General features: G+C 43.5%; 1 protein-coding gene across 1 annotated transcript in view; it reads left to right on the top strand.

The window, feature by feature from the left end:
• LOC125463059 (cilia- and flagella-associated protein 54-like) overlaps window positions 1-15,990 on the top strand; it is a 437,943-nt gene that overhangs the window by 241,080 nt on the left and 180,873 nt on the right. The window contains exon 41 of the mRNA XM_048553715.2: window positions 8,345-8,500. Coding sequence (XP_048409672.2) covers window positions 8,345-8,500 — 156 coding nt within the window. The remainder of the gene's footprint in view (window positions 1-8,344; window positions 8,501-15,990) is intronic.

A 15,990-nucleotide genomic window follows, 5' to 3' on the forward strand; every position in this document is an offset into this window, starting at 1 on the left:
CTGGTTATGCCAGTTTTGGAATACTGCATTCAGTTCTGGTCTCATTGCTATAGGAAGAATGTAACGAAACTTGAAAGAATTAAGAAAGGATTTACAAAGATGTTGCCAAGGTTTGGAGGGTTTGAGTGATGGGAAGAGGCTGAATAGGCTCGGGCTATTTTCTCTGGAGCACTGGAGGCTGAGAGGTGACCTTATTGAAGTTTATAAAATTAAGAGGGGCATGAATAGGGTGAATAGCCAAGATCTATTCCCTGGGTATAGGACTCCAAAACCAGAGAGCATAGTTTCAAGGTGAGAGGGGAAAGATTTAAAAGGGACCTAAGGGGCAACTTTTTCATGCAGAGGATGGTGCGTACATGGAATGAGCTGCAAGGGGAAGATGGGGAGGCTGGTACAATTATAACACTTAAAATTGCATCTGGATGCATATATGAATAGGAAGGGTTTAGAGAAATATGGGTCAAATGCTGGCAAATGGGACTAGATTCATTCAGAATATCTGGTCAGCGAGGATGAGTTGGACTAGAGGATCTGTTTCCGTGTTGTACAGTTCTATGACTCTATACTCAGCTTCACCAATCTATCCATTTAGTTGAAGTGTCATTCCTAGAACCATTCTTGTAAATCTGTTCTGCACCCTCTCCAATGAATACAAATACCTGTCTTACTTATAAATCATAGATTTCCCTTCTCTTGCAAATAAAAGTTAGAGTTTATACATACAGCCAACTTTTCCAAAAAGTCATTATTCTGTGCAAGGCATTACTTAGTGAGATATTCCTCCTTTCAAGTCTTGAAAATTTCTGTCTACATGCTGTTCGCACCCATAAAATTTTAGCGATTACCAAGCCAGAAAATTAAATCTAAAATAGCTTTGTATTTTGTGAATTCCACAACAGTTTGTTCCAGATAGCTATTATGAAAGTGATCCACGAAGTCATCTTCCAGACTAATTTGATCGAATAAATCCAAATGAATATTGATGTCCCCTTAATTGCCTTTGTTGCAAGCTCCAATGTTTTGTTGTTTTTAATACTCTGCACATTGGTATATTTCTTTCAGGAGCTAAAGAGATGATTTCCAGTAGCTGTCTGAGGCTGAAATAAATTGTTGAAATTCACTGTTGTATAATATTGCACGGCTTTCCTGCTGATCTCACATCCTGTACCCTTTATAAATGCAAACATTTTCAAATTCTGGTGCTTATGCCCTACCTCACCTCATGTTCTGTTCACCTATCACCCTCTACTTGTTGACTTATATTGATCTCAGTCTGGATTTGCCTTGACTTTACATTTCCGTTATGAAATTCCTTCATGGCCTTGCCTTATTCCTGTATGTATTCTCCAATCCTACAACTTTTTGAGGCCTTTCTACTGCTCCAGTTACAGATTGCATGCATCATCAGTTTTCATGGCTGCTTCATTGGCAGCCATGATTTCAACTGTCAAGAACTTCAGCTCTGGAATTCCTTCACATATCATTTCCATTTCCTGAATTGTCGTCTTTTCTCCAAAATGTTACTGAAAACCGACCTCTTTGACAAAGTCTTGTTGGATCCCCTTACTTGGATCAGTAATATTTTGTTTGATACAACTGCTGTAATTGCCTTGAAATAAAGGTCAACATAAAAGACAACATCTTCTGTGCAGAAGGGTCTAGATCTGAAACGTCAGCTTTCCTGCTCCTCTGATGCTGCTTGGCCTGCTGTGTTCATCCAGCTCTACACCTTGTTATCTAAATGCATTTTTTTAAGTATATGTCATTCAACTTTTGATGATATTGACGTAGTCCAGTCCTGCAGAAGAATCAAGCAAGACCATTTTAGCTGGCCCACGATTATAGAGTCATAGCGTCATACAGGATGGAAACAGACCCTTCAGCCCAACTCATTCAAGCTGACCAGGTTCCTTAAACTGAACTACTCTTACTTGCCTACAGTTGGCCCATATCCTTCTAAACTTTTCCTATCCATGTAACTGTCCAAATGCCTTTTAAATGTTGTAATTCTACTTCCTCTGGCAGCTCGTTCCATACACACATCACCCCTCTGCGTGAAAATATTGCTCTTCAGGTCCCTTTTAGATCTTTCCCCTCTCACCATAAATGAATGGCCTCTCCTTTTGGACTTGCCTGCCCTGGGGAAAAGATCTTGAAGCCCCTTATGATTTTATAAGCCAGAAAGGAGCCATAACATCTAGTATTTCTGTCCCCCTATTCTAAATCCTAGGAAGTGGTCAACCCTCAGTTTCTTATGCTCCGTGGAAAAAAGTCCCAAACTATCTAGCCTCTCCTTGTAACTCAAACCCTTCAGTCTCGGTAATGTCCTTGTTAATCTTTTTTTGCACCCTTTCCAGTTTAATAACATCCATCCTATTTCAGGGAAACCAGAATTGTGCACGGTAATCCAAATGTGGCCTTACCAATGTCGTGTACAGCTGTAACATGATGTCTAAACGCCTGTACTCATTGCTCTGACCGATGAAGTCAAACATGCCAGACATCTCCATCACCACCCTATCTGTGACACCACTTTCAAGGAACTGCTACCTGCACCCCTAGGTCTCTCTGTTCGACAACAATCCCCAGGGTCCAATCATTAACAATGTAAATCCTGCCTCAATTTACCTCACCAAAATGCAACACCTTGCATTTGGCTAAATTAAACTCAATCTGCCATTCATTCGCCTACTGGCCTAGTTGATCAAGAACCTGTTGTACTCTTTGATAACCTTCTTCACCATCCACTATACCACCTGCAGACTTACTAACCATGCCTCATATGTTCTCATTGAAATCATTTATATAATTGTTGAGCAACAGTGGACCCAATCCTGAACCTTGCGTCATACCACTGGGCACAGGCCTTCAGTCTGAACAATAATCTCTGCCACCACCCTGTGTCTCCTTTCATCAAGCCAATTTTATTTCCAATTGGCTAGTTGTCCCTGGATCCCACTTGATCTAACCTTACTTACTACTCTACCTTGTCGAAAGTCAGTGGAGACAACATCTACCTCTTTGCCTCCATCTATTCTCTTGGTCAGTTCTTCAAAAAACTCAGTCAAGTTTGTGAGACATGATTTCCTACACACGAAGCAATGCTGACTGTTCTTATTCAGTCCTTGCCTTTCCAAATGCGTGTAGATCATGTCTCGCAGAATCTCCTCCCACAATTTACCCACCACTGACATCAGGCTGACCGGTTTGTAGTTCCCTGGTTTTCCTTGCAGTCTTTCAGAAATAATTTGAGGTCAGTCTCTTGTGAGGACTGTGAGCCCAGCATGACCAGGCACTTATGGACTGTGGTGTTGAACTGTTAACTATATTTCTTTGTTTTTCCACTTTTTAGTGAGAAGGGCTGTAATGTTTGACTTTTTAACTTTGTTTTCCTTATTTTTTTCTTCTTTATACCTAAGATTTTCTACCTAGGTACCTTTGTACCTAAGACAGTGCCATAAGTGACAAATTATAAACTTTTTGCTGTACTTGAGTACATATGACAATAAATCTAATTTAGTTAATGGCACGACATTAGCTGCCCTCCAGTCTTCGGGCACCTCACCTGTGGATGTTGATGATACAAATATCTCTGCTTCGGGCCCCATAATTCCTTACCTGGCTTCTTTCAATATCCCAGGATACACTTGATCAGATCCTGGGGAATTTTCTACTTTTACATGTCTTAAGACCTCCAGGCCCTCCTCTTCTGTAATGTGGACTCTTTTCAAGATGTCACTATTTATTTCCCCCAAGTTCCCTAGATTCTATATGCTCCTCTACCGTAAATACTGACACAAAATATTTGTTTAGGATCTCACCCACCTTCTGTGGTTCCACGCCATAGATGGCCTCACTGATCTTTTCAGGAGTCATGTTCCCTCCCTAATTAGTCTTTTGCCCTTTATATAGTTGTAGAATCTCTTTGGATTCTCCATGACCTTATCTACCAAAGCTATCTTGTGTTCCCTTTTTACACCCCAATTTCCCTCTAAGTGTACTGCTGCATCCCTATACTCCTGAAGAGAGTCACTTGATCCCAGCTGTCAATACCTGACATATGCCGCCTCCGTTTTCTTGACCAGAGCCCCTCGACATATTTTTAGTCATCTAAGTTTCCCTACTCCTGCTAGCCTTGCCCTTCATACTAACAGGAAACATGCTGTCCCTGAACTCTCATTAACTCACTTTTGAAAGCCTTCCACTTGCCAGATGTCCTTTTACATGTGAATAGCCTCCCCCACGCAAGTTTTGAAAGTTCCTATCTGATAACAAAAGAATTGGCCTCGTCCCAATTTAGAACTTTAACCTGTGGCTCCCGCCAATCCTTTTTCCAACTTGAAAACTAATAGAATTGTAGCCATAGGTATCAAAGTGCACACCCCCCTCCCCCGCCAACAACCAACTAACACCTCAGTCACTTGCTCTGCCTTATTTCTCGAGGACGTTGCGTTTTGCCCCTTCTCCATTAGGGCCATCTATATATTGATTGAAAAGTTTTCTTGAACACACGTAACAAATTTCTCCCCAACCAAACTCTCAACATTATGGCAGTTTCAGTCTATGTTTAGAAAGTTAAAATCCCTTGCTATTACAGTGCTATTATTCTTACAGTTATCTGCAATCTCCCTACATATTTGGTCCTGAATTTCCTGATCTTCCTATTCCTACTCTCACTGGCACATGGCAATGGGAGTAATCTAGAGATTACTACCCTTGAGGCCCTGCTTTTTAACCTCCTGCCTAACTCCCTATATTCAATCTGCAGGACCTCCCTTTTTCTACTGATGTTGTTGGCACGAATGTGTACAATGATGTCCAGCTGCTTATTGAGAATTTGCTGGAAGTGCTCTGAGACGTCATTACCTGGCACCAGGGAGGCAAACACACCATACTGGAATCTCACTGTCAGCCCCAGAAATGCGGACTTCGCCATACCCTGTTTTACAGCAAAGCCAGTCGTAGTGCCAAAGATCTGGCTGCTGCTGCAGTTTTCCCCGAGAGTCTATCTGGCCCTCAACAGTATCGAAAACAGTGTATTTGTTTGAGAGAGAGATGGCCATAGGAGATTCCTGTACAACCGGGTTGCCTTTCATGCTGTTCAACCATCTTCCTGACTATATCTGTGGTGTGAACACCTCCTTGAAACTATTATCTATCCCACTGTCTGCCTCCTGCATCCTCCATCGTGCTTCCAACTCCTGCTGCTATCAATCCATATGGTCTGAGAGGAGATGCAGCCAGACACACATCCTGCAGACATAATCACCAGGGACAGTCGACTGCTCCCTGATCTCCCACATCTGACAAGAGGAGTATACCATTCCATTGATTGCCAACATAAGAACTAGGAGCAGGAGTAGGCTGCCTGGCCCTTCGAGCCTGCTCTGTCATTCAATAAGATCATGGCTGATGAAGAGTCGAGGGCAGAGTTGAGTATGGTAGGCATTACAAAAGCGAAAGTGATAGAAAAGCTAAAAAGTCTAAAAATTGATCAATCTCCTGGCCCTGATGGGCTACATCCTAGAGTTCTGAGGGAGGTGGCTGAGGAAATAGCGGAAGCTTTGGTTGTTATCTTTCAAAAGTCACTGGAGTCTGGGAAAATCCCAGATGATTGGAAAATTGCTGTTGTAACCCCCTTGTTTAAGAAAGGATCAAGACAAAAGTTGGAAAATTATAGGCCAATTAGCCTAACCTTGGTCTTTGGTAAAATTCTAGAATCCATTGTTAAGGATGAGATTTCTAAATTCTTGGAAGTGCAGGGTCGGGTTAGAACAAGTCAGCATGGATTTAGTAAGGGGAGGTCGTGCCTGACAAACCAGTTAGAATTCTTTGAAGAGGTAACAAGTAGGTTAGACCAGGGAAACCCAGTGGATGTTATCTGTCTAGACTTCCAAAAGGCCTTTGATATGGTGCCTCACGGGAGGCTGCTGAGTAAGATGAGGGCCCGTGGTGTTCGAGGTAAGCTACTGGCTTGGATTGAGGATTGGCTGTCTGTCAGAAGGCAGAGAGTTGGGATAAAAGGCTCTTTTTTGGAATGGCAACTGGTGACAAGTGGCGTCCTGCAGGGTTCAGTGTTGGGGCTGCAGCTGTCCACTTTATATATTAATGATCTGGATGAAGGGACTGGGGATATTCTGGCGAAATTTGCCGATGATACGAAGCTGGGTGGACAGGCAGGTAGTACTGAGGAGGTGGGGAGGCTGCAGAAAGATTTAGACAGTTTAGGAGAATGGTCCAGGAAATAGCTGATGAAATTCAACGTGAGCAAATGCGAGGTTTTGCACTTTGGAAAAAAGAATACAGGTATGGACTATCTTCTAAATGGTGAGAAAATTCATAAACCTGAAGTACACAGGGATCTGGGAGTGTTCGTCCAGGATTCTCTAAAGGTTAACTTGCAGGTTGAGTCTGTGATTAAGAAAGCGAATATAATGTTGTCGTTTATCTCAAGAGGGTTGGAATATAAAAGCAGCGATGTGCTTCTGAGACTTTATAAAGCTGTAGTTCGGCTCCATTTAGAATACTGTGTCCAATTTTGGGCCACACACCTCAGGAAGGACTTACTGGCACTGGAGCATGTCCAGCGGAGATTCACACGGATGATCCCTGGGATGGTAGGTTTAACGTACGATGAATGGCTGAGGATCCTGGGATTGTATTCATTAGAGTTTTAGACGGTTGAGGGGAGATCTAATAGAAACTTCCAAGATAATGTATGGCTTAGCATGGTTTAATGTAATGTGGACACTGGGAAGTTGTTTCTGTTAGGCGGGAAGACTAGGACCCATGGCCACAGCCTTAGAATTAGAGGGGGTCAATTTAAAATGGAAATGAGGAGACATTTCAGCCGGAAAGTGGTAGGCCTATGGAATTCATTGCCATGGAGCACAGTGGAGGCCGGGACGTTAAATGTCTTCAAGGCAGAGATTGATAAATTCTTGATCTCACAAGGAATCAAGGGCTACGGGGAGAGTGCAGGGAAGTGGAGTTGAAATGCCCATCAGCCATGATTAAATGGCGGAGTGGACTCAATGGGCCGAATGGCCTTACTTCCACTTCTGTGTCTTCTGGTCTTATGGCCTTATCTTTCCATGGACTCATATCAACTTACCCGTGCTCTCACCGTATCCCTTAATTCCTTAATTGTTCAAAACAAATCTACCTTAGCTTTAAAAATATTTACTGAAGTAGCATCAACTACTTCACTGGGCAAGGAATTCCATAGATTAATAGCCTTCTGGATGAAGAAATTCCTTCTCAATTCAGTCCTAAATCTGCTCCCTCTAATCTTCAGGCTGTGCCCTCTTGTCCTAGCTTCACCTGCCAGTGGAAACATCCTCTCTACTTCTATCTTATGTATTCCCTTCATAATTTTATATGTTTCTATAAGATTCCCCCACTCAGTCTTCTGAATTCCAATGAATATAATCCCAATCTACTCAGTATCTCCTCATAAGCCAACCCTCTCAACTCCGGAATCATCCTCTGCACCCCCTCCAGTGCCAGTACATCCTTTCTCAAGTAAGGAGACCAAAACTGCACACAGTACTCCAGGCGTGGCCTCACCAGCACCTTATACAGCCATCTCTGACCCTTTAACAACAAGTGGGCCTAGGGACAAAAAAGGTCTTACCTTAATCTTGGAGACAGTCAGAACTGCTGATGCTGGAGTCTGAGATAACAAGGTGTGGAGCAGGCGGAACACAGCAGGCCAGGCAGCTTCAGAAGAGCAGGAAACGTCAGGAAAATCAGGACTCAAAATGTCAACTTTCCTGCTCCTCTGATGCTGCCTGGCCTGCTGTGTCCCTCCAGCTCCACACCTTGTTATCTTGCCTTAACCTTGCCTTGTTGCTGCTGGCCGCCCTTAGCAAAGCCTTCACCTTAGCCTGTTCTTAGATCAAACCAGCAGGTCCTTGTAAAACTGGCAGGAGCAAGAACCAGCAATGCCTCCCTCTCCCTTTTGCATAAACTCCCACAATTAGTTCTATTCCCAGCTTTTGCATTCTCCTGCCGGTCGCATTGAGTTCAAGTGTGTCCAGCACATGTATACTCCTTCATTCATTTTCTTTTTGTCAAGTTCCTACCTATTTATGCACACATGAAAGAACAACCCTGCTCAGTGTTCTTATTGTAACCCCCCCAATTCCACTATTGGATTGAATATGACATTCAATAAGACAAGGAAAAATTGCCTTCTTGTAAGTATTACATTAATATACTGTCTTTTAGCTATCACATAATATGCTGCATGAGTAATTATGTTTTATTTAGGTTGATTCTCTGATTTGGAAGGAAATATAAACTTATGTTGAGATACTAAACGTGCAACTTGCTTGTTTAGGATTCCAGAGAGCAAATGCTTTGGTGTCTGTTCCAGTGAATGTGGAGAATACAATCAGCACCTTCAGGGCATCACTGATCAATGTGCATTTTGAGAGCACTGCCCTTAGACACAGCAGGAAACTTTTGGCACTACTCCTGGCTTACACGCAACAAAGTAAGTGTAAATTAATTGTTTACAACTAAATAGTGTTTGTTCATTTTAAAAACAGACAGAAAACAGTAAACACTGCTTGAAGTTGACTCAGTTAACATTTCTCTTTCGCATTAAGAAATTAGTGATAATGTATCTATTTAAAGTTGAGTTTCAGTTGCTTTAATGATATTTATCACAGAGTTCCCATTCTGCGGTTTGCCTGCTCTAAAGATCTTACGCAATGTTCTGCTCAGTCTGAAGTCCCGTAGCCTTCCAGTTCCTGCCCCAACCCTAAATGCCCCACCCTGTATCTCACCTGTCCATCTGTTCTTATGTTTAAAGTCTCTGATGTCCACATGTCTCCCAGTTCCCATTCTTAACTTGCACTGAAGTTCCCTTCTATTGACTGGGACTCACTTTGCGCTCGAGGCTTGGATGGGACAGAATTTGTAAAGACCATTCAGGAAGCTTTCTTTACGCTGTATGTAAATATTCCAACCGGAGAAGTGGTTGTACTGGACCTGATTTTGGGAAATGGGCCTGGCCAGATGAATGGGGTTTCAGTCGTGGAGTATTTTTGGAGTAGTGACCACAAAACCGTGAGTTTTAATATACTCCTGGATAGGGATATTAGCAGTTCTCAGGTGAAGGTGTTAAATTCAGGGAAGGCTAACAACAGCAATATTAGGCAGGAATTGGAGAATGTTGTTTGGAGGCGGCTGTTTGCAGGTAAATCCACATTGGACGTGGGAATATTCCAAATAGCAGTTAATAAGAACTCAGGAGCGACATGTTCCGGCAAGAATGAAGGATAGGTATGGCAAGGTACGTGAACCTTGTATGACCAGAGATGTTATGACCTTGGTCGAAAAAACAAAGAATACTAAGGTCGAGGAGGAAGGGAACAAACAAATCCCTTGGATTATGTAAGGAAAGTATGAAAGAATTTAAACAAGGAATTAAAAGGGCTAAAAGGGGTCATGAAAAGTCATTAGCAAACAGGATTAAAGAGAATCCCAAGGCTTTTTTTACGTGTATAAAAAGCAAGAAGGTAGCCAGGGAAAGGGTTGGCCCACTCAAGGACAAAGGAGAGAATCTTTGTGTGGAGCCAGAAGAGATAGGTGAAGTCCTAAACAAATACTTTGTGTTGGTATTCACCAAGAGAACAAATTGGTGGAGATTGATCTCAGGGAAGAGAGTGTTGAATTTCTAAGCCAAGCTGCTATTAAAAGGGAAGAGTTGTTGCCTGGCTTAAACAGTATTAATGTAGATAAGTCTCTGGGTCCTGATGGGATCTACCCAGAATATTGAGCGAGGCAAGAGAGCAAATTGCTGGAGCATTGACAGACATCTTTGTGTCCTCTTTGGCCACAGGAGAGGCCCCAGAGGAGTGGAGAATAGCCAATGTTGTCCCATTGTTTAAGAAGGTTAACGGGGATAACCTGGAAATTACAGGCCTGTGAGTTTTCATGTTGGTGGTTGTGAAATTAATGGAATAGGTACAAGATCTATACACATTTAGAAGCAAATGGACTTATTAGCGATAGACAGCATGGTTTTGTGCAGGGGGCAGTCTTGCCTTACCAACTTGAACAACTTTTTTTCAAGGTAACAAAGATGATTGAGAGAAAAGGGACTGATGCAGTCTACATAGATTTCAGTAAAGCCTTTGATAAAGTCCCTCCTGGCAGACCGGTGCAAAAGGCGAAGTCACATGGTGTCGAGGTGAGCTGGCAAGATGGATACAAAACTGGCTTAGTCATAGGAAACAGAGGGTAGTAGTGGAAGGATGCTTTTTGGAGTGGAGAGCTGTGACTAGTGGTGTTCCACAGGGATCAGTGTCGGGGTCTCTACTGTTCGTGATCAACAAAAATGATTTGGAGGAAAACGTAGCTGGTCTAATTAGTAAGTTTGCAGATGATACAAAGATTGGTGAAGTTGCGGACAGCAAGGAGGATTGTCAGAGGATACAGCAGTTGGAGGCATGGGCATAAAAATGGCAGATGGAGCTTAATCCAGACAAGTGTGAGGTGATGCATTTTGGAAGGTCAAGTACAGGAGGAAATTATACAGTGAATGGCAGAACCCTTAGGAGTATTGGAATGTCGAGCGATCTGGGTGTGTAGGTCCACCGAAGATTAAGGTAGCAAAAAACGTCTATGGCATGTTTCCTTTCATTGAAAGGGGCATTGAGGATAGGCTAGTTATGCTGCAACTTTATATAACTCCAGTAAGGCCACACTTGGAATGTTGTGTACAGTTCTTGCACGACACTACTAGAAGGATGTGGATGCTTAGGAGAGGGTACAGAAAAGGTTTACCAGAATGTTCCCTGGAATGGGGGATTTTAGCTATGAAGAAAAGTTAGGTAGACTGGGTTTGTTTTAACTAGAACGCAAGAGGTTGAGGGGCGACCTGATAGAATTTTATAACGTTGTGAATGGCATGGATAGAGTGGAAAGTATGAGGCGTTTTCCCAGGGTGGAGAGGCCAATAACTAGGAGATGCAGGTTCAAGCTGTGAGATGGGAACGTTTTAAGAGATATGTGAGGCACATTTTTAACACACAAAGGGTGGTGAGTGCCTGGAATGTGTTGCTAGAGGATGTGGTGGAAGCAGACACAATAGCAGCTTTCAAGAAACACCTGGATGAATATATAAATAGGAAAGGAAGAGAGGAATACGGATCATGTAAGTGAAGACAGTTTTATTATGGAAGGGCAAAATGTGTTGGTGCAGCCTTGGAGGGCCGAAGGGCTTGTTCCTGTGCTATATTGTTTGTTTTAGTTTTTTGTTCTTTGTTCTAGGCTCCAGCTAGTGGCAGAGGCTAATCAGTGCGGTTAGGTTTCCTTGCACCGACCAAATTAGATTCCCTACAGTGTGGAAACGGGCCCTTTGGCCCAACAAGTCCACACTGCCCCTTGCAGCATCCCACCCAGACCCATCCCCCTATAACCCACAGACCCCTGAACACTATGGGCAATTTAGCATGGGCAATCCACCTGGCCTGCACATCTTTGGACTGTGGGAGGAAACCAGAGCACCCGAAGGTAACCCACGCAGACACGGGGAGAATGTGCAAACTTCACACAGACAGTTGCCCGAGGCTGGAATCGAACCCGAGTCCCTGGTTCTGTGAGGCTGCAGTGCTAACCACTGAGCCACCGTGCTACCCCCTGTCACCAGATAGAGCCTGATTGATTAAATCAGGCGATTGTGATTTTAATATATTTACAATATTTGCATTTGTATTCCTTCTATATTTTAGTAATTATTGTATTTTGGAGGTCATTTTATGAATGTAAGCATTCAGAAATCTACACCGCTATTAACTTAATGATGTTTTAAAGTTTTATGTTTTGCTGACAGTTGTCCCGAAGTAGCTAAGAGTACAGTGTTTTGTTCATTTGACTAATTTATTTTATTTTGCAAGTTATTTTAGTTGGGAATTCACAACACTGCACACATAAAGTACAATATTTTAATCTGTGCATTATTTTTATGGAGCCAGGAGTGTTTGAAGGAATCCAACTCCAGTTTTAACATTGAACTTGATGGAAACCATTTAAAGTCATTGAATTTAAGGATGCAATTTTCAGGCACGGAACCATAATTCAAGGGAGGACTTGCAATACAAATAAAGAATGAAAAACCGGACATTTTCGGATTTGAATTGGCCTCAGTTGAAATATTGGGACAATTTTAATGACAGATCAGAGAGTGGGGCAACTTAATTGGTGGCAGGCTTTTGGTTTCACAATTGTCAAAATGATGTTGTCGGCAGCTTGAAGGTGGACAGGACTACGCAACAGCATAGAACCCTATAAAATTGGTGCAAAAATAGGTTGTTTGGCCCTCAAGCCTGCTCTCTCATTCAATACAATCATGGTTGATCATACAATGTCAGTATACCACACCCACTTTCTCTCCATACCCCTTGGCCCCTTTGGCCGCAAGGACCACGTCCAGCTCCCTCTTGAATATACCTAACAAACTGGCCCCAACATCTTTCTGTGATAAAGAATTCCACAGATTCACACCTCTGAGTGAAGAAATTTTACCTCATCTCAGCCCTGAATGGCTTACCCCTTATTCTTAGACTGTGACCCCCTAGTTGTGGACTTCCCCAACGTAGGGAACATTTTTCCTGCATCTAGCTTGCCCAATTCCTTTAGTATATTATACTTTATATAAGATACCTCACTCATTCTTCTAATTCCACTGAATACAAACCCAGTTGATCCAATCTTTCTACATATGTCAGTCCTGCCATCTCAGGAATCAGTCTGGTGAACCTTTGCTAGACTCCCTCAATAGCAAGAACGTCCTTCCTCAGATTAAGAAACTAATACTCAAGGTATGGCCCTGCATAACTTCAGCGAGACACCCCTTCTCATATAATCAAGTCCTCTTGCAATGAGGGAGACCGTGCAATTAGCTTTCCTTACTGCCTGCTGCATTTCCATACCACCCTTTAGCGATTGTTCCACCATGACACCCATGTCTCATTTATCCTCACCTTTTCCTAAACTGCCACCATTCAAATAAAAATCTGCCTTCTTATTTTTGTAACCAAAGTGGATAGCCTCACATTTATCCATATTATATTGCATTTGCCAAGTATTTGCCCACTCAGCCAGTCTGTCGAAGTCAACCTTCAGCCTCTTAGCATACTCCTCACAGCTCACACTGCCCACCCAACTTACTATTGTCTGTTTGGGATATGGGGTAGGCGATGGCCGTGTGGTATTATCGCTGGACTATTAATCCAAAAATCCAGCTGATAGTCTGCGGACCAGGTTCAAATACCACCATGGCAGAAGGTGGAATTTGAATTTTAAAAAAAGCCTGGAATTAAGAATCTACTTATCACCATGAAGTCATTGCCAATTGTTGGAGAAAAACCCATCTGGTTCACTAATGTCCTTAGGGGAGGATATCTGCCTCCCCCACCTGGTGTGGTCTATATGTGACTCCAAGCCCACAGCAATGTGGTTGACTCTCAACGGCCCTCTGAAATGGCCAAGCAAGTCACTCTGTTGTACCAATCTCTACAAAGCCTCAAAGAAATGAAACTGGACAGATCACCTGGCATCAGCCTAGGCACTGAAGTCAGCAGCAGAAACAGCCCTGTTGACCCTGCAAAGTCCTCCTCACTAATATTCTGGGGGTTAGTGCCAAAACTGGGAGAGCTGTCTCACAGACCGGTTAATTAACATTGACTCTGGACCCCATGAAGTCTCATGGCTTCAGGTTAAACATGGGCAAGGAAACCTCCTACTGATTACCACATGCCATCCTCCCTCAACTGATGAATCAGTACTCCTCAATGTTGAATAAACCTTGGAGGAAGCACTAAGAATGGCAAGGGCACAAAATGTACTCTGGGTGGGTGATTTCAATGTCTACCACCAAGAGTGTCTCAGCAACGGTACTACTGATCGAGCTGGTTGGGTCCTTGCTTGACCTCATCCTTATTAATTTTCCAGCTGCAGCTGCATCTGTCTATGACAGTATCAGTAAGAGTGATCATTGCACAGTCCTTATGGAGACGAAGTCCCGCCTTTACACTAAGATCAACCTCCATCGTGTTGTATGGCACTATCACCGTGCTAAATGGGACAGACTTTGTACAGATCTAGCAATTCAAGACTAGGCATCCATGAGGTGCTGTGGGCCATCAACAGCAGCAGAATTGTTCTCCAGCACAATCTGCAACCTCATAGCCTGGCATATCCCCCACTCAACCATTACCATCAAGCCTGGTTCAATGGAGGGAGCAGGAGGGCATGTCACGAGCAGCACCAGGCAATCCTGAAGAAGAAGTATCAACCTGGTGAATCCACCAAACTACTTGCATGCCAAACAGCGAAAGCAGCAAGTGATAAACAGAGCTAAGCGATCCCATAACCAAGTTTTGCAGTCTTGCCATATCCAGTCGTGAATGGTGATGGACAATTAAACAACTCACTGGAGGAGGAGGTTCCAAAAATATCCCAATCCCCAATGATGGAAGATCCCAGCACATCAGTGCAAAAGATAAGGCTTAAGCATTCGCAGCAATCTTCAGCCAGAAGTGCTGAGTGGATGATTCATCTTGGCCTCCTTCAGTGGTTCCCCGCATTACTGATACCAGTCTTCAGCCAATTCAATTCACTCCACGTGGTATCAAGAAACAGTTGAAGACGCTGGATACTGCAAAGACTGTGGGGCCCTGACAACATTCCTGCAATAGTACTGACAATGTTTGCTTCAGAACTTGCCCCTCCTCTCGCCAGGCTGTTCCAGTACAGTTACAACACTAGTATCTACCAGACAATGTGGAAAATTGCCCAAGTATGTCATGTACAAAAAAAGCAGGACAAATCCAATCCGGCCAATTACCACCCCATCACTCTCCTCTTGATCGTTAGTAAAGTGATGGAAGGTGTCATTGACAGTGCTATCAAGCATCACCTGCTCAGAAGTAACCTACTCGGTGATGCCCAGTTTGGTTTCTGTCAGGGCCACTCAGCTCCTGACCTCATTACAGCCTTCGTTCAAACATGGACAATACAGCTGAATTCCAGGTGAGGTGAGAGTGACAGCCCTTGATATCACGGCTACATTTGACCGAGTGTGTCATCAAGAAGCCTTGGCAAAACTGGAATCAATGGATATTAGGGGACAAACTCTCCGGTGATGGAGTTGTAGCTGACACTTGGGAAGATGGTCGTGAACGTTGGGGGTCAATCATCTCAGCTCCAGGACATCTTCCTCAGGGTAATGTCTTCGGCCTAGCCATCTTCAGTTGCTTCACCTTCCCTCCATCATAAGGTCAGAAGTGGGGATATTCATCCACGATTGTGCAATGTTCAGCATCTTTCATGACTTCTCAGATACTGAAGCAGTCCATGTTCATATGCAATGAGATCTGGACAATTTCCAGGCTTGGGCTGACAAGTGGCAGGTGACATGCGCGCCACACAAATGTCAAGCTATGACCATCTCCAATAAAAGACAATCTAACCACAATCCCTTGACATTCAATGGTGTTATCATTACTGAATCCCCCACCATCAATATCCTGGGGATTACCATTGACCAGAAACTCAAGTGGACTCACCACATTAACAAGTGCTACAACAGCAGGCCAGAAGGTAGGAATACTGCAGCGAGTAACTCACCTCCTGACTCCTCAAAGCCTGCCCACCATCGACAACGCACAAGTCAGGAGCATGATAAAATACTGCCCACTTGCCTGAATGGGCGCAGCCCCAACAACACTCAAGAAGCTGGACACCATCCAGGACAAAGCAACCTGCTTGATTGGCACCACATCCACAGGTATCTACTCCCTCCAACACCAAAGCTCAATAGCAGCTGTGTGTACTGTCTATAAGGTGCACTGCAGAAATTCTCCAAAGAACATCAGACAGCACTTTCCAAACCCACGACCACTTTCATCTAGACAGACAAGGGCATCAGACATGTGGGAACACCACCACCTCCACGCTCCCCTCCAAATTACT

The sequence above is a fragment of the Stegostoma tigrinum genome, chromosome 25, assembly GCF_030684315.1.
Source record: "Stegostoma tigrinum isolate sSteTig4 chromosome 25, sSteTig4.hap1, whole genome shotgun sequence".
Lineage (NCBI taxonomy): Eukaryota > Metazoa > Chordata > Chondrichthyes > Orectolobiformes > Stegostomatidae > Stegostoma > Stegostoma tigrinum.